We start from the raw sequence: 19,470 nt of genomic DNA, 5'->3' as shown, positions 1-19,470 counted from the left end.
CCTTCTTCTCCCCTACATTTGAAGCCCACCTCGCCCCTACCCCCATCAGGAAGCCCTGTCTACCGCCACACCAGTGCACAGGCATCATGTGAAATCCTGCCATGTTTTTCAACAAGTTCCATTTCTACAAACTCAATGTTTCCCCCAACCCCAAAACCACTTGAACCATGTTTGATTCTTTTTCAGCTTAGGAGGGGAAATGACTTCTCTCTGCTGCTGACAACTTTCACTGGAGTTCAGCAATTCTCCTATTATCTGGAAGATGAAATGCTCTACATCTTCCATGCCTATGGTTTATATTTCACCAAGTGGTGTCAGCCCTGATATAGTAACCTCCCATTTTTATTGAGCAGCACACAATGTAATTGATGACATCTGCTGGGGCTGATATTTTAAGTGAAGGCTATTCTCAGCTCTGCCTGCTCTCCCCACAGCTCTGTATATAAATAGCCAACAGCAGCAACACCTGAGCTACAAAGTGGGGCTTCTCAGCTAAGGTCCTCAATTATACCCCATAAAGTCATGAGGTTTTATCTAAAGAGGATTTATCCAAGCAGATCCAGTTTTCATGCCTGCAGAGCTAGAAAAAGAGGGAGCAGGGGCGGGAATCTGCTCGATTTGCTTGCCATCATTTCCAGGAGAGAAAAATCCCTCCTTGGGCTTTTTGGTTAAGCAGATTTAAATACCATGCTCTTTTTGATGCTCAAAGTTTCTGTTTTACTGCCCAAATCAAGAGAAACTCTTGTATATCCCCAAGTGGCAAATGATTTACTTACCTTCCAAGTATTATCGTTCCCAATGTCTGTTAGTAAAAATGAAAAAGTCCTCCCCTGGTGAAGCTTTAGTATTTGTTTCCAAGTCTTGGGGAAGAATACATCTGGCAGTTATTCAGAGAACATTTGATCCTTACAGGACATGAAACTATTTCTGGTTCTGGGCTGGAAACAATTAGTTCACTGCCACTGTCAGTTGAGATGCCTCCCTAAGCAAAATCTTGGTAGGGATGTTTGTAAAGTGCTCCCTTGTCAGGCATGGAGAGAGAATGTGCTGCACTGTACCTCAGTGTTCTTCTGAAATGAAGGTATATCCTTTCAAGAGAAATGTGGAGAAACTCTGACCATTTTCAATGGAGAATTTCTAAATTACAAATACCTCCTTATGCTCTAACATGGCTTATTGTGATGACTTAGTCATTGCTCAAGTTGCAAAGGAGTACAGCTCTTGAAAGCTGCTAAGATATGGATACGCCCAGACTGATCTTCAAAGGAAAGCCTTCCCTGCCACCTGCTCCAAGACACACGCAGCCCACAGTAAGTTCCCCACCTACAGTTTCAACACTGACCCTGTGCATCCCACTGTAACTGCTGACTGACCTCTCCCCGAGCTCTACTCTGCACTCCTCCAGGGCTGGCACTACAGCTTGGTTTTTTCATGTTTATTTATTTTGAGAGAGAGAGAGCATAGCAGAGGAGTGGCAGAGAGAGAGAGAGAAAGGGAGCGAGAGAATCCCAAGCACTGACAATGCAGAGCTCCATGTGGGGCTCGATCTCGCAAACCTCAACACCATGCCCTGAGCTCACTCATATCAAGACCTGGGCGCTTAATCGACTGGGCCATCCAGGCACCCCTACGGTTTTGTTTTATTCCCAGAACCTGGCTTGGTGCCCGTGATCACAGTGGGAGTTCAATGTTTGAAAATGAATGAATGCATGTACGAATGAATACAATGTCCCCCTACTTGAAGGCATGAGCTCAAATGCATATATAGAACTTTTCATACCAATTTTGTTTATTAAAAAAAAAACACCACCACCAGAGTCCAGGTTGAGAGCAACTCATTAAAGTGACCAAGGAGGGAGTAGAAGGGGTTATCTTCTACCATGTCACATGTCTATGCCTTGCTTGATTTCTTTTTGTCAGGTTGGCCGTCACGATCACATCAAGTACTCAAGCCACAGAAGTGAAGCTCATCCTCAGAAGTGTGAACCTTTGATACGTGGTAGGTAAACTCCACCCTCCCCCCCCCCCAGTTTCAGTATCGATTGCACAAAACATACTTCAAGTACAACCTAGCATCATTTTCAGCAGCAGGGTCTATGCCAACAGCAGCCACCCATGGACAATCGAAACAGGGCCATGATTCACAGGCAGGTCCTCATTGTGTCTTAAATAACTCACAGGAGGGCAGTGGTGATGATTTACAAGGGCCATCAGGAGACTGGCTTCATGCTTGCTGGTGTCAGTGGAGACAGCTCTCTGAGGACCATGCTTACACACAAGTGGTCACTGAGCGGACTCAGAAACAAGCTTCCTTTTAGAAATCATGAAGAAGTTATTTAACAAATGCCCTTGAAAGCCTCCTGGGATTAACATGTTTCTAGAAACAAAGTTTCAATGTTTATGGCTCATGTCAATTACACAGCAATTGCAGGGAGTCTGTTCCACCAATAAAATCACTGGATTCAGCCCAACAACTCGCCAGGTCATCGTGATAAGCATTTTCCTCTTTTGTTGTTCTTGTTGTTGTTGTTGTTTAAAAAAAAAAAAAAACCCATGATTGTAGAGGTCAATTCATTTTTAACAATCTGTCTGAGACAATCTCAGACAAATAACCAAACCAATAAAATAATTTCTATCACCATCGTCATTTTAGGCCCCCAAATCAGTAAAATAAGACAGCTCACTGGCCTTTTTATGACCGCTAGCTCAGTGTGCAAGTAAGGAAAAATAAGGCCACATTTCCCACGGAATACACAATAAGAAACACTGCATCTTTTACCTTGATCAAAAGGCTTGTTGGGATTCCAGTTTCTGAAATAATCATCCTATATAAGGGAAAAAAATAGAAAACAAAGGTCAGATTTCAGAAAGCTTCTCACATAACTACATAAAAACCCACCTTTCTCCCTATCTCCCAAAACACAAAGGAAAGCATGAACGGCTTAGAAATCTTTCCCCAAACAGACATTCATGTGAAATCAAAAATATCAATTTACTTTTCAAATTCTTGTCTTTCAAATTGTACAGATTAAACACTGTGAAGAGTAAAAAACACATCAGCCTAATGTGGAAACAACGCTGCTCTTCTTGGTTTGGCAGATAAACTAAGACACCTTCCAAGTGCAAGGTGGGTTTGCTGTCAATTACGCACAGGTGACGCCCTACTGCCCTGGCTTATGATTAGGCCTCCGTGTTTGTAACAGCCGATAATTTCAACTGTCAACATTCCCTTCGTGTGGAGACATGTACCTTGCGGTGCACAGCTCCATTTTTCCAACACTGGCAAAAGTTAAAAGCAGAGGGCCGTTCAAATGTGAGCATTAACCAGAGCCACACGTTGAGCTGCAGACCATTTGTTCTAGTTGTGTGACAACAAAGTAACAAAGGCTAGCCAATCCTCTCAATGCTGCTTGTATAAATTTACGTCCTGAGGATAGATACTTCATTCCTTTGAAATTCCCAGGGGTGGGGTTGAGGCCACTCACTTGTTCATAGTTACATGGACCTCTTTTCCACTTTTAAGAACCTCTCCTACTTAACTGCTGCCTGCTCCCTTAATCCTCCTTGACTCCGCCCCACGCAACCCTCACCCACCCGCTCTTTCCCCCAGCATACCCACTCTGTCCCCACAACTGGTTTGCAAGATGACAAGCCTTCACGCGTGTTTATCACCCCCACGCCATTTTAGGGCTTGTGTGCCTTTTCAGTTCATTTCCTCCTCGATCTACCTGACGTTTTTTGCTGTTTTTGGCAAGTACTGTGCATGCTGCAGACAGTTTCAGAGAGCTGCCTACAAAGAGGCCTCAATTTCTCTTCCAGAGAAGCTAATTTACATCAAAGTGCACAATTAGTTTAAATTATTGTCCACACTGTCTCCTGCTGCAGTTTATCTCCGACAAGATCTCCTGTGAATTTTATCGGCCTCTGTGTCGTTCAATTACCTGGCTTTATTAGATCCTTGTTGAGTTCACCTAAGCCCTTAAATAGATTTTAGGAAACTGGATTTAGAGTAAAATCACAACATATTGCTTTTTGGGCAGTGATTCCATTTTCCAGAGCATGAATAAACATGAACAGGTTCCTCTGGATCCTAGGGATTCGGCATCAAATTATTTTTAACTCTAAGGAATTGGCCCACTTTGCTCTGGCTTTAATGTTAGGACATAACTGACCTCACCCATCTGGTTAGGAAGTCCCTGAGGGCCACACTATGAAATATCACTGAGAACACTTAAAACAAGCCCTCTGCCGTGTCTCTCCCCACCCATGATTTTAAATACAATCTTAATCTTGTGAACTATGGTTTGAAACTCAGTGGCCAGTGTTAAATGAATCCAAGTTAAGGACTGGATGGTAGGTGGGAAATCTAGCCCCTCGATTTCTCAGCTGGATGGCCCATGTGCTCTCAGCTCTGACACATGCACATCACCGACACATTCTAATGTTCACAAGGACAGGACAAGAATGAATCCAGAAAGCACCTATCCTGGAGAAAAAGTAACATCCATCCTTTCAACCGTGGTTGATCAAGGCCCTCTTCACATACAGAGGCCAGCTTCCTGTCCCTATCCACAGGAAATATTCTCTACTTGAGCATGCTGTTCTAAGACATGGAAGTCCTTGGAAGCTTAGGATGTATGTTCGACAAAGAAGGGCTGAAAGTGAAGACAAGTTCCTTTACTTTAATTTCACTTGCCACATTCCCTTTCATGTCAGAGAAAGGTTTGAGTAAGGCTCAAGAACTGATTCCCTTATGATTTCAACCTCCTTTGTAATCGGGATGGCATGTGAATGAATGAAGCATGCTTCTGGACCCTGTCACTTCTTCAGGTTAACTACAATGGCCATTTTTCCAAATTTCTTGGGGGGGGGTGAAAATCACCATTTTTAAATACAAAGCCTTGCAGTCATAAAAGTAGGTATGTGCTTTCAAATAGATTAAACTGATTGCAAAGGTAAAAAAAAAAAAAAATACTGCCTAATTGCTGGCGAGATGTGAAAGTGCACCATGAACGAACACTCATTATACAAAGGCAGTCCCTTCAGGCAGCCCCTGGCCCAGCAAGGCCACGCACAGAAACAAAAAGATTCCCTGCAACTGACTGCTTTTGCTCTGCTTTAGGAAAGTGGATTGTGTCTAGGCAAAAACCAGCAAGCCAGGAGCAGATAAACCCGAGTATAACTGTCTGGCTAGAGCTAAGAGAAACCCCTATCAGAGGCTAAGATCATGAACATGTTGGAAGCACGGTAGAACCAGAGCCCACCTGGGGGGTGGTCAGGGAGCACAGGGTAAGGGCAGGGAGGCAGCAACATGGAGGATGAGATGCCAGGGCGCACAGAGTCCTGGCCACACTGAATGTGCCAGGTCTTACTGGCCTGTACCCAAGGCAAGTTTAAGCAGGCAGGTGCGGTATCAATCAATCCACTCCACGTCTATAAGGATTTCGAGTGAAACGGTGTCTAAACTCAAGTGGAAGAAGCCACAGATAAAAGACTGCCTCTTCTAGAGCTGCACCTCCTGACAACATGCTCCTCCTGGAATCCCACTTATCAGGACAACCATCTGTGCACTGAACCAACACTCTATCAGCACGAGGGCGTGTCACTTCTCCAGGACTCAAGACTGGAGGTGGAGGGTCGGGGGGAGAAACCACCCCAGCTTGCCTTTTATTTTCTATCTAAATTAATAAGCTTTATCCTATTTACGCTGCCCTAAAACAGACCCATGACTTCTGGTGCCATGGGAAGTTCTGCCAGTTTTCTCAGAGCTGCAGTTCCTACCGTGGGAGGTACCGTGTCTGTCCCCACACCACCCCAGTGCTGCAGTGGACTGAAGAGTGTTCCTGCTGCACGCACCCCAGAGTCCCTTCCAGACATCAGCACAGTGCGGGGCTTTAAGAGCCTCGGCCTCTCATCTTCCTTCAGGCACCTGCTGAGATTCAGACTGTGGGGGAAAGGCACACCGGATGTGTCAGATCAAACTTGCCAGGAGAGGTGAGTGTGTCTGAGTTGGCCTCTCAACTGGGAATTTTATCATGCAGTGAGGAGGCTTTTCAAAATGACTTGCTAGGAACCCAGCAACAGTTAATTTTTAAAACATAAACCTAGAAAGAAAGATGCATATCTAAATATACTCATTTATTAAATTCAGTAAGTCCCATTAGTGTATTATGCAGGCTAAAGAATGAAGGATGGCAGTGTTACTAACACATGTATATTTTATGGGCTCTAGTGCACAGTATAATGTCAGGCCTCTGCTAGACAGGGCAGAGAAGAGTCTTCCTCTAAATTCTCAGCATATGAGGAAAGGCTGATTCCAGTTTACTATACCACTTCATAAGTGAAAATTATCCAACTTTTTAGAGGCTGCTAACATCTAGTAGGACCTATCAATTTAAACACAGTCTCTAACTTGAGCACCTTGACTTATGTCCACAATCATGAAGTATCTCAAGGAAGGATAAAGTCATAGGAAGCAAACATGAAAAATCAGCATTAAATCACACTAAGAAAATGACACATCATGGGGCACCTAGGTGGCTCAGTCGGTTACGCATCCGACTTCGGCTCAGGTTATGATCTTTTGGTTCATGGGTTTGAGCCCTGAGTTGGGCTCTGTGCTGCCAGCTCAGAACATGGAGCCTGCTTCAGATTCTGTCTCTCTCTCTCTCTCTGCCCCTCCCCCACTCATGCTCTCTCTCCATCTCTCAAAATGAATAAACATTAAAAAATTAATAAATAAAATAAATGACACATCATTACCTGTGCAGGATTAGAAAGAAGGCAGTGGTGCTCATGTGAAAGACTCAAAGACTGGGAAAGATTACATCCTACTTATTTTAATCCTCTGTAGCTGATCAATGCAGGAGGGGGAAAAAATATGTATTTCTCCATATATCTCACTAAATATCGTCCTAACATAGAAAAATATCCTGTAAAATTACTGGCACCCAGGGGATGGTACAAAGGAATTTAACTCCGAGTTTCTATTTCAGAGATACTCTGTTTTGATAAACATTCAAGGGAAAGGAAATCTACTTAAAACATATACATATACAACACATATTGTATGTTAGTATACAATTATTATACAATTATTCTGCTCTGTAACTCACCTTCCAATAAAACCTTTAAACCTCCCTAACATGAAATGATGCAAAAAATATTCCTGCTATAATCTGAATGATTAAAGTCTCTTCATCATGAATCATTGTAATGAACTGGAAAATCTATGGCTCCATCCCATTTTGAATGGGAACCTGAATTTTTCTTTCACTGTCCCCAAGCCCCAAAATGGCTGCTGCAATTTAGCTCAAATATTCCTCAGGGATTTGCCATTCCAGAGGTGTTCATTTCAGCTCCTCAGAATGTCACAACAGACTCAGGCAGAGATGAGGTGGCAGGACAAAATGGAAACCATTTAGGAAACCCAACTTTCCTTAGTTTCACTTAGGAATGTGGTGATGTCATTTATTATCTACCCTAAAGCTCCAGGCAGTACAGATCAAAGACACTTAGCTCACATGGAACACATCACTTCTCCTTCATACATATTTTACCTAAGTTGTTTGAACCCTGCAGTTTCATCTGAAGTTTACCTGAGATAATACAAATCATCAGCCTAGCAAATAAATGGGATCCTCATTTATCTCAACCAGGAGTGAGCATGAGGGACTCAAACAGAAGGAAGGAAGGTGAAGGGAGGGCAGACAGCCACTGTGGGGTCATCTGTGCACCCGCTGCAGGTAAATGCAAAGGGGAGAAGACCCTGCAAGGTCAGGCAGACTAAAGTAGGGCTTGCAGATCCTACATGGGGTAGACCCCCATTCACTGAAACCAAAATCCTGACAAAGAGAATAAGGGACTGTAAACAATCCATTCACGAAAGGACTCAGTGCACACTGGTTTGTTAACTTTCACGCTACTTGACTGGGAAGAACAGGAGGAAGGGCTAGTCAGCAGGTGGAAAGACTGTCTCTAAAATGTAACAGAAGTCACTGAAAAGGGGAAATTCCCAGATGACATTACATAGTGCACCAGCTATATAATTCGACGTTTGACTGCAATTTTAATTGGCATGCATTGGAAATTTCTACTACTGCAGCTATTGGGAGGTACTAAACATCCCATTTATTTAGTGGGAAAGGAACTGGCTTCCCATACAAGCACCTCATCTCTGAGCCCTTTACAGTTCTGTCTCTGGGCAAGCGAGATAGAACTCCACCAGGGCTGTCCTGCCCCTTCCTGGCAAAGACCCCCAATCTGGAGGAATCCTTCTGAATGAAGTGTCTCAACCAAGTGGCCCGGCTTGTGCAGTGACCCAAGGCCCCACCAGGCTTCCCTCCACAGACCCTGCTCATGAGAACCGTGCATGCCAGCAAGTGGGAGCAGTGTACCTGAGTACATTTCCTTGTGAACATATCACTGCCACATGCCTGAGCCTAGTCTACCTCTGAGCAGGGAAGGAAGATCCTTCTCACCTGCGTATTCCCCCAAGGCATCACCTAAAAGCACACAATGAATCCTACCTAAATTGTGTAAAACAGAAGTAACCTGCTCCAGCTTTAACATCTCTGTGTTTCTGTGAAATTCCCATAACTGTTACTGGTATGCGTGTAAGTACAGGTGGGTGTATGTTTATACAGACACTCTAAATCACTTTCTTCCTGAATAGAGCAATTCTTTGATAAATTGGTCTGACATTTGGTATAAAGTCCTGCAGGCCCTAGACAAAATGATTTAGAAAATAACAATGTCAGTTGCTCTGCTCTTTCAATAAATAACACACCAGTAAAACACAGATAATAACTGACAATCATACTTGTACTATAACTAATGAGAAAAGATAAAGCAGCAAATGGACTGTTTATATGCATTTGATAAATTGCATCCCCTGGATATACCAATGAAAAATAAATGTGTGCAGTGCTGGTTCACTGAACTAAAACAAATATTTACCACTGAGATTTAGGATTAAGAATGAAATTTACACTTTATTTGGCAACTATGTGGATGCTATGTCTACATACAGTTGAAAAGTCAAAAACCTACCTCAACTTCCTGAGTACGAAAGCATTATAAATGAGAAAAAAAATAAAAGAATCAACAAGAGGAAGGAATGTAAACATTTTTGATAATTGCATCAAATTTTCATATTATCATAACATTACAAAGGTCATATGCAGATATTTTATGTTAAGTCACCAACCATCATACCCTTGAAAAAGTGCCATCATTCATTAAGTTCATGGGGAAAACATTAGGTTACTGGGTAGAATAACACAAGTGGGGAGAAATCAGACTGTGCTCTAGTGATCCATTTCGTTATTGTAGACCAGGCAGCAAAATGACAATTAAACCCCAACAGTCAGTCATGATTACTATCTGTGAGAAATACTATTCAAGTGAATCATTTCCTATGACATTGGTCCAAAGGGTGAAATTAGGTAAAAATCCTGAGATGACATTAGAGACCACAGGTAACAGACCTTCTACATTTCTGCAAAGAAATTCTTCTGCCTTGCAGCTCCAAAATAGCTCGAAGGGGTCTAAAACCTGAGAAAGACATGAATTTAGGTCTTACAAACACACATAAAATGGGTAAGACTTTCATGATGCTTCTAGCCAATTAAAGCATTACAACCACCACAGAAGAGTTCCAGGTTCCTCAGGACTTTCTATGTCTCCCCATCTGTCCATCCAAGCTGAGGTTGTGGGAAGTGACCCACTGCCTTGTTCTTTTCTCAGAGAGAAAAACCAAGTCTGAGATTCCTTCCCAAAGTATGCTCTGCAGTGGCTTCTGTTCTGGGAATATGAATGGGTCAAGGAGTCTCTGTGTGTATTCCACCAAGCCAAGGGATACCCCCCAGATTCATAGCTATCCCTATCTCTGACTTTACTAGCAATATTATCAAAATACTTGTGCAAACCAAGAGCTGCCTTCTGAATAGCCCAGAGGAGAGAAACAGCCAGAACTGTGAAGGCAAAGGCAGAGGAGACAGGATAAAACAAGACCGGCTCTGACACAGATATTGTTTTAAATTCTTTCTCTGGCACTCACTGCGTGGCCCCTGCACAATCACTCAGCTTCCCAAGAGTCACACTTCCCTTATCCTTCTCTTATCTCACTGTAAAACAAGAGCCCATGGCAGCCACCTTGAAGGTGACTTTTTATAGAGCTGTACTATATAAAACAAAATCCACATACTAGTGGACTCACACAGTTCAAACCCATGTTGTTCAAGAGTTAACTGTAATAGGTTTAAAATTTCAGTAATGTGGAAAGAAATTTCAGTAACGTGACTTCTCATGCATCTGAATTTTACTAATTAGGCCCAAGTGAAGGGGGACCAATGGTACCTGGTAATAATAATTATCAAGTATTATAAATGCATGTAATTTTGCTAGCGTCACGTACAAAGAGTAGCTTAGAAAAAAAAAAAAAAATCAGTGAAATTTGAAAACTTGAGTTCCAGGCAGGTCTCTGTTTCAAGGTCAGGCTTATACTCTTGAAGATTCAGTGACCCTGTCTTTAAAAAAACAAACAACAACAACAACAACAAAAAAGGTAATACACCACAGAGCAGTTTGTGCATCCAGGGAGTTTTGAACCACTGCTAAATATGACATTTAACTCAATTACAGTTTCTATTTTAAGTAACTATATCCTGATAAGGGAACTGGGCAAGCTCTGGACAGGTGACATTTCTGTGTCATCATTATACAGATGGAGAAAACAGATGATGTTTGGCACACCAAAACGAGGCCCTTGCCATCTTGTGGCATGTGAGCCTTCACCTCACAGAAAATTTCAGTTATACACAGAAAATACCATGGGGCCCAGCCTCGTCCAAGTAGCACAAATTCCAAGTTAAAGAGCTCTGTGAAAGCCACTCCTGCCACACCCAAGGCTGGACAACCTCTATCAACAGCCAGACCCTACCTTCTAGAGTGTAAGGTACCACTATTAACTATCACCTCACCCCTTCCCCATCCCCGCCCCCATCCTGCATGGGAGGTGCTGAAAGCAGGGACTGGGGAAAGCAGACGCTGTTGTCTCTGACTGACCACTGGGCTCACTGGAGGGCTTTGCCAACACGAATGACTCAGCAAGGAGCGGCTGGTTCACTGGTCTGGGCTGTGGCCTCCACAGGGGGATTTTTTTTTTTTTTTTAAGCTCCCCAGATGATTCTAATGGTCAGTGCCCTCACTGGCTAAAGGAAGCCACACATCGACTCAATCACAGTAAATGAGGGAAGACTCAGGAATGGTCAAGTCCACCAAAGGTAGCAAACCAGATGCAGCCCGTCAAAGGCTGTTCTGTCAAGATCCCGAGCTTTCCAGAGTTGACTCTTCCAATCCCACGCTAACCGCTCAAGGCACTCCTAGCTCCATATACAGCACCTCTATCTTCCCACTGCCCAGGAGAGAACCTCAGTCTCAGCTTGGACTCCTCTCTCTTCCTTCCTTTTGCTGTTCAGGCAATAACTTCAAGGGGGGGGGGGGTAATATCAGGAACCTGGGACTAGCGGAGTGACGCTGACAGGGCTTGGGCTGATCAAGCTGTACCGGAAGCCTGCAGATGCAGCTCTGCCCCCCACACACATCTACTCATGCCTGAGTCACCCCCAAGGAACGAGCAGCCTTCATGATTTGGCTCACCACAGCTGCGCTCAAAGTCAGGCCTTGCAGCAAATTGAAGTTCACAACAAAAACTTCACATCAAATCCAAAACTATCAAAGACCAGTATTAATATTAATCATACAGTAATAATAGCAGCTACTATTTGTGAATGGGCACAATATGCCAGGCACTATGCTAATAAACCTTGTGTTTTATTTCACCTACCTTTTCAATGACCCACTAAGATAGAAACAATCAGGACCCCTGTGAGATAGCTGGGGAAATGGGAGCTCAGAGTGAGGAAATTACTACATAAGATCATGCAGCTAGTAAGGGGCAGAAGAGAACTTGAACTCACAAGGCTAAAGATCATGCTCTAACCACTAGACAATGCCACCCCAGTACCACTGTAAGAAGGGAGGAGCACAAGGTATTTGTGGGATTGAGACCCCGGAGAAAGGATGGGGGAGTGGCAACCCTGGGAAGATGCCAGCAAGAGAAACCAAGGGATGGGAGATGAGCACACAGAGCAGAGGCCTCCCAAGAGGCCCTCTCCCTCCTGCTGTCATGAACCATGTGTGTCTGAAGGCTCAGTTTTCCCATCTGTGAAATGGCATATAAACACCTGGTTTACAAGGTCTTTGTGAGAGATAAATGGATCCCAAGTCCATCTATCATGCACATGGATCCAAGAGAGCAGGGAGGACACCCTGACTGCCTGATCCACCCCTAGTCAAGATGCTGGCCGGGGTTTCAGAAACATGGCCTTGAGCCCTGACAGAGCAACCTCAGAAGCCCTCCACCTTTGTGTGCTCTGGACTGAGCGCTCACACCTGTCTGCTGCCAGCACTCCTTGGGGCCCAGTTCAAAGTGAAGTATCCAATGCAACATCCAGGCACAGCATGGAGGAGGTGGTGGCTTGGGCACTAGCCATCTCTCTAGGAAGCCAGGGCTACAGACTTTGCATGAAATTTTCATTAGCTGCACAGCTAGGCCTGCGACAATTCCTCCCAGCCCTGCCATTCAGCCTCGCCTCTTCAAGGGAACATCTGGGAGGTGTAGCAATAAAGACTCCCTTCACCGTGTCCCTGCGTGTCCTAGCAGCCACCCTGCCCACCCTCCTCTGCATCCTGAGGCTCTGGCCCTCAGACTGCTGACAAAGCAGATACTCTCTGGCAAGAGAGCCCCGGAAACAAATCTGTTCAACGTCTTTTGTCCATGCCAATGGTATCAGGGTCGGGATCCGAGAGTACTCATCTGATATTTAGAACTTGTGAAGTTGACATTTCCCCATGGTAAGAGGTAATCAGAGCTGGAAAGTCTGCTAAAAAATAGATCCACACTCCTGAGCCACAATTTACCCCTACAATCACCAACAAGGCCTCCATAGAGAAGTGCAGGTGCCCCCTTTCTAAGGTTCCAGCCATTGCTAAAACCAGGGCTCACCAGAACAACCCTCTAAAACTGAAGACCCCCGCAGGCCCCACCCTCCCAAGAGCTGCTGAGTCCAGTGAACTCTTGGTCATGGAGCCAAGCTAACTTTCCCCCCACTCAGCAAGTGCTTATACAAATCTATGATGGATGTAAGAGAGTCTCTGACACCCAGAACTGCCAGAAAAGATGCTTGGTACACTCAGGGGACTTGGAGAAGCCCAAAGCATTGCACCTAGGCTCCACTCTTGGGAACCTGGTCCCTGGACCTCTCGGTCCCAGACATGACATACCTATGTCAGGTGAGAAGATGGAAAGCCCAGAGACACTGCAAGAGAACTGTGCTCATGCTAAGAGCAATGTGCATTGAGTCCTCTAACAGGGGTCCAGCCCTTGTTTTGTGGGATCCACGTGCAAGTCTATTCCATGAACATATGGCTGTCCCATTCCTCTGCAGGGAAATTCCTACAATCTGGCCAGGCTCATTTGGGGCCTGGAGTGCCCGTAGAGGCAGAGTAAAGTTAAAGATGCCAAAGAAGCTGGGACAGAGGCTTGAGGATCTCGATGCCTGAGGAGACATGCAGACTTTAAGTCATTGAGGAGCCATTGGAAGGCTTCCTGAGAGGCGGATCCTATCAAATCAGTGTTTTCTGAAGCATGCTGGGCTCACTCTGTGTGGGGCAAGTTAGAGGGAGTCCAATTGAAACCAAGAACACCAGTGAACAAGTCCATTCTATATCTTCACAATCATTACTCAGGCAACATGTGCTACCTATCTGCCCTGGTGCTAGAAAACAGATATGAGAAACATCCAGCCCTTACACCCAGGAAGCCCACAGTTTGATCAGGGGCAAGAGACCTAGAGACACAAGCAGATGAAGCACATACTACCTGGAAATGTGGTGATTTGAAAATTAATAATAATAATAATAATAATAGCAGCCACAGTAACATAGAAAAGGAAGCCACTCATTATCCCTGGCAACCAGAAAAGACTCTCCAGAGAAACTGGGACTCAAGTGGGTCTGAACAGACAAGAAGTGTCCAGCAAAGAACAGGCAGTAGGGTGCAACAGGGCACTGCAGGTGGAGGAACCAGCATGGGCACTGGGGAATGAGCATGAGCACAAGTCTTTGCTGCAATGGCCGTCAGCTCAAGCAAATGGCAACCAGCCCTGAACCCAGGTGAAGCCACAGAGACAAGACATGAGAGCCATCAGTCAGCTTTTCTGTGGGCCTCCCAACCCCCACCCCTGCTGTCCCACCCCATCACTGCACTGCCCAATCTGTCCTTTTCTCTGGGGTGAGGAAGCTCTTTGGTTACCGTGGCTGGTCACTGGCATCACTAGAGTCTGTCCACTCTAGCTGAAAGGCTGAGCAATGACCCTATGTCTAAAGGAGCCATGCTGCCCCATGCATGCCACCCCAGGGAGAAAGCCACTCACACCCTGGCCCTTGCAACCTCATCAGCCAAGAGTCACCATCCACCTGTTAAGGACATGGGAGAGTCATCAGGGATCCCAAATGAAACCAGCTTATCTGTGTGCCCACCCCTCTCTCCATCCTACAGAAACGCAGTGCCAGCTTGCTACCCCTTCCCTATATTAAACATATTTCCCTTTGGCGGTGAGCTCCCCAAGAACAAAGGGCACTCCATGTGACTATGCTCTGGGAACTAGGACCCCGGAGGTTCCCTGCTCCCATCTCTCAGTTAGTGATGACAGTTGAGGCTCTCGCCAAGCCTTTAAAAGGTTCAGTTCTAGCTTGCTGGAGACAGGGATAGGGAGAGAGGTGAACTATCAGGGTTCAATGGTATCTATCTTTGAAAATCAGAGTCCTCCGGGGCAAAATTATCAAGCGAGACCATTTACATGGTAACAAAACACACATTCAATAGATGTATTCATTTCTTGTGGAGGAACACTTTGCCAGCAGAAACCATAATATCTTCATTTTTACACTCTTTTTCCATGTATTATTTGGGGAAATATCCGAAATGTTGATAATAATGCAAGTCCCTTCCAGTTCCAAAAGTCAGTGATTCTAATTATGTCAAACAATCAACTATGCCTGAAAGCTCTACATAAATAAAGTAGGAGCAATTTTCACAGAGTAGTGAAGCTACTATTGAGACTGTACTAGACTGTAATGAACTAGAGGAATCCAAGATGTAGCAAAGCAATAAGCTGCTTTTGCTTTTATTTTTGCTTCAAATGGAAGGACCTAATATGAACACAAATAGTAATTATGTCCTGGATCTTTAAAATCTTCTTCCAATGAAATAACTCATGAGCATTCAAGAAAGAGTCCAGTTGGATTTTTTTTTCACATGATGCCCAGAGGTACTGAGACAGAAACTCGAGGAAAAAAAAAATCTCTAAGATCAAATTCTTTAGCTCAGTTACCTTTTCATGTGAGGGGGAGACTCCTGGAAGAAATCGCATATGGAGACTTGGGGAGAATACAGAAAATCAAGAAGATGTCAAGAGGCCCCAGCAAGCAAGGGGAGCTACTTTATCCACTCCATCAGCATAGTGTCTTTGGGCCCAGAGCCCACCTCCTCCAAGGCCTGAGAAAGAAGAACAGCAGCCACCACACCAACACACACGTGCCAGGACCATGTGGCTCCCACACCAGAGTGGTGTTGGGTCCTGATCGTTAAAATCACCTTCTCAGTCAGTCAGTTGCATAGTCACATTTTCTAGGTATCTCAACATCCTTAAGTACTGTCTAGGAGCCAGAGGAAGAAGGAAAGAAAAAAATACAGAAAAGTGGGGGGGGAGGGGGTGCGGGGCACCTGGGTGGTTCAGTCGGTTAAGTGTCTGACTTTTGATTTCAGCTCAGGTCATGATCTTGCAGTTAGTAAGATCGAGCACTGCGTCAGGCTGTGGGCTAATAGCACAGAGCCTGCTTGGGGTTCTCTCTCTCCCCTCTCTCTGCCCTTCCCTCGTTCATGCTCTCTTCCTCCCCCATCTCAAAACAAACTTAAAAAATATAGATAGAAAAGGACTATAGGAAAATCAAAATGGTTATAACTGTTGAGGGAATATCAAGCTACTAATACTTCATTATTTTTCAATTTAAAAACATGACATGGGGACACCTGGGGGGCTCAGTCCCTAAAGTATCTGATTGTTGATTTTGGCTCAGATCATGATCTCCTGGTCTGTGAGTTCAAGCCCTGCATTTGGCTCTTGGCTGACAGGGAAGAGCCTGCTTGGGATTCTCTTTCCCTCTTTCTCTGCCCTTCCCCTGCTTGCACTCTCTCTCAAAATAAAATAAACAAACAAAAAAACATGACATGAATTACTTCTTGTATCTGTATGTTGTCTACTCACTGATCTCTTTATTCATTCATTCATTCATTCAAAGTTCTTTGGGACAGGGAAAATAAGGACAGTACTCAAACATTACAGGCGGGGAAACTCTAGTGCACAGGGGTAAAATCATCTGGACATGAATTCACACAGTACTAAAATGTGCAGAAGATCCATGAAGACCAACAGCATGGGCTGAGAAACTTACCCATGTCCCAGACAAAGGAAGTAAGAGTGAAATGCTTCTTGGGCCATGACCAAGGACAATGACTAGCAGCATTCCATTCCAATGGAGTGGTTCCTGACTGGAACCACAAATCCTTATCATTAGCCCATTTCTGGACTGGCACATAGGGTTGCCATTCATTTGTTCCTTTGTTCTGGCATTTCAGCTACCCTGATAAGGAATGCAAGACCTCGGATTAACAGGGGGTGACCCTCAGCTCACTCACGAGGGCACAGTCCATGGCAGAAACACGCAGGAGAAGAGCCCAGGGCTCATAGCAGAAATCACATTTACCCAGGAGGTGGTGACAGCCCCGGCTCTGCCAACTAACCCAAATTGTGGCTCGATTTAATAAGGCATCCGAGGCTCAGACACCTCATCTGATTTACCAGCAGGACACACAAATCACAGCTAGACTTGGAGGCACCTTGTCAACGCTGCCTGCTGGAATTATTTGGGAACAAGACCGCATGGGTTATTTTGGTGTTACCCATCAAAGCCTCCTAGCTCCTTTCCCACATCTCTCTCTTCACAAAATTCAGCTCTTAACCCAGCTTGGAGCTGAAATCAATGCCTCTGCTTCCCCATCAGAAACGCATGAAAGCATAAAAGACTATGGCAGTTTCTTCACCAGTAACTTCTCTTGATGTCCCCACTGCCACTGCTTAAGTGATTCTGGGCCAGCAAGTCAACCTTTGCAAAGTGCAGTCCCCTCATCTGTAAAATGAGGGCAAAGGTGCCCACTCCACAAGGCGGCCTGCAGGGGTTATCTGAGACGCATACATGCAAAATGCCCAGAATGTGGCTTGTGCCGAAAATGGTAACGATATTTTCTAAGTGACCTCCATGCATCCTGTACTCTAAGCCAAAAACGGAGTTTTCAAAACTGCTGGTTTTCAGACTGCTGGTGTCCTCTGGATTAGGAGAGGGGTGATAACTGCCATCCTGACTCTGAGGAGGTTCTGAAGCAATGAAATCTGGGTGATGGCTGTTTTGGAAAAGCAGCAGCCACGGCTCTGTGTGAAAGTGTAAATAAAATGGCACTTAAGTAATCACATTACTCACAGCTTAATGCATGTGATCCAGAGCTTCAAGCAAGCTCATGCGTGTGATGGGTTTTTCATTATCTGTCAGCTGCCACTGCGGTCCGTCCAACCATCTGCAGGCATCCTGGCTGGGAACGTCTACATGAGCTCTTGATGGGACCCATATTCCTGCTATCAGTGGGAACAGACTCAGCAGGAAGGAGGTGATGCCTTCCTAATAAGGTGATAATGCAAACAGCCATGTGTGCTTGAGGGAGAGCTGCCAGGATCTCAGTCAGCCATTAAAGGTACCTTCCTTAGCTCACAGGGGCTCCTAAAAGAGTTTGGGCCAGAGGAAATTTCTAGCTTAATCTTCCTGGCCTGTAGGTAGGGATGGAGCCTCCCTGGATGCCAAGACATAACCTACTTTCAACTTAACAGTGTCGAGTACCAGACCAAGCATCAAAAGAGAGAGGCAGGAATGCTGCACTAAATCTACCTCCATTGTGAGGGGAGGGAGGATCTCTGAAATCCCAGGGGTCTCCATTTGACTAGAATTGCCCTGAAAGCTGCCATGACTTAACTGGGTTATGTTAGGTCCTTACACCATTTATGCTCTGGATAAATGGAGAACCTCCAGAAAAACTACTTCAGAATCTAACGGCAACATTAAATCTAGGTTCACTGAGGCACCTACCACCTTTGCTCGGGAACAGAGCTCCCTGGACATGGGTAGCTTTGATTGAGGCAAGGCTTGTCCTAAGAGGCTCTGCCCTTACTGCCTCCACCTCCCAGTCTCCTACAGATCCAAAATGGATCCAATGGGCAGCAGCCCAAGAACCGTGGGCTGGGGGAGGTGCTGGCAACCTGCCATTTTCTAAGGGGCGGGGTGGGGGGGATTCAAGAAAACAGTAACTCGAGCCTGTGTTCAGCCCACAAGTGGAAGTAGCAAATGTCTACTGAACATCGACTACCACCTGAGCACCCCGTTCTACACTTTCCACTGATTATTCCTCATAATGATCCCAATGACTTTGCAAGGATGGAGATGTCTGATACCTTTCACACGTGAGGCTCAAAGAGGGTAAGTAAGTTGTTTGAGGTCACACCAGGAAGCAGCAGAGAAGAGCCAGACCTCAGAGCCCTGGACTCTTTCCATGTGTCATGATCACCCAGTGCCCGCAAGATGGCGAAATATCTCACCAAGCCCAAGCCCATCAGCTCCCAAAGGGCGGACTCTGACAGACCCAGCTCAGACCTGAGCAGCCAAAAGAGACTCAGTTACAGCTACTGGTTGTATGAGAACTGGTAGGTGAAGAAAGTATGACTTTTTCTGGTAACTAGTCACTTCACTCTTCTGAAGGCAAGGGCCCACCCTTGACAAAGCCCAGGGAAGCTGACCCTCTAGGGCTAAGATGTGGGTGAAGGCAGAGCATGGGAAGAGAAGGGAGAAGAAGTGAAATTTCAGGAGACACCCTAGAAGGGTGGCAAGGGGAACGACATGCTACTGCACCAGACCTGCTCATGGTTGCTGGGTGAAGCTGTAGTTCAGAGGATGAAAGAGTCTGGCCGACAAGAGACATGGCATCCAAGCACATTCCAGGCAGGGTCCCTTCACATTCGAAGTGAGACCATCTTGCTAGGTGCATGGGTTTGCAGGCTTACCTGTCAATCACTCCCAACTAATGTGCCTCTTCCCCCAGCTGCAGCATAAGCTCAGCCCTGATCCCACAGCCCAGCAGACTACGGGTGGCTCCTAAGGAGTCATTATGCGAGCACACATACCTTCACAAACCCAGGGCCCGCATTACTAAAAATTAGATGCAAATGTGATAGGGGTCATGGCTCG

General features: G+C 45.3%; 1 protein-coding gene across 1 annotated transcript in view; it reads right to left on the bottom strand.

The window, feature by feature from the left end:
• The window catches only part of SPOCK1 (SPARC (osteonectin), cwcv and kazal like domains proteoglycan 1), a 294,180-nt gene extending 275,685 nt beyond the window's left edge, over window positions 1-18,495 (bottom strand). Inside the window, exons 1-3 of the mRNA XM_039222852.1 lie at window positions 18,425-18,495; window positions 5,782-5,944; window positions 2,780-2,825 (exon numbers count right to left, since the gene is read on the bottom strand). Coding sequence (XP_039078783.1) covers window positions 2,780-2,825; window positions 5,782-5,944; window positions 18,425-18,495 — 280 coding nt within the window. The remainder of the gene's footprint in view (window positions 1-2,779; window positions 2,826-5,781; window positions 5,945-18,424) is intronic.
• Between the last annotated feature and the right edge of the window lie 975 nt (window positions 18,496-19,470).

The sequence above is a fragment of the Hyaena hyaena genome, unplaced genomic scaffold (genome assembly GCF_003009895.1).
Source record: "Hyaena hyaena isolate Hyena2069 unplaced genomic scaffold, ASM300989v1 scaffold_1208, whole genome shotgun sequence".
Lineage (NCBI taxonomy): Eukaryota > Metazoa > Chordata > Mammalia > Carnivora > Hyaenidae > Hyaena > Hyaena hyaena.
This window is presented reverse-complemented; position numbering and strand designations above follow the sequence as displayed.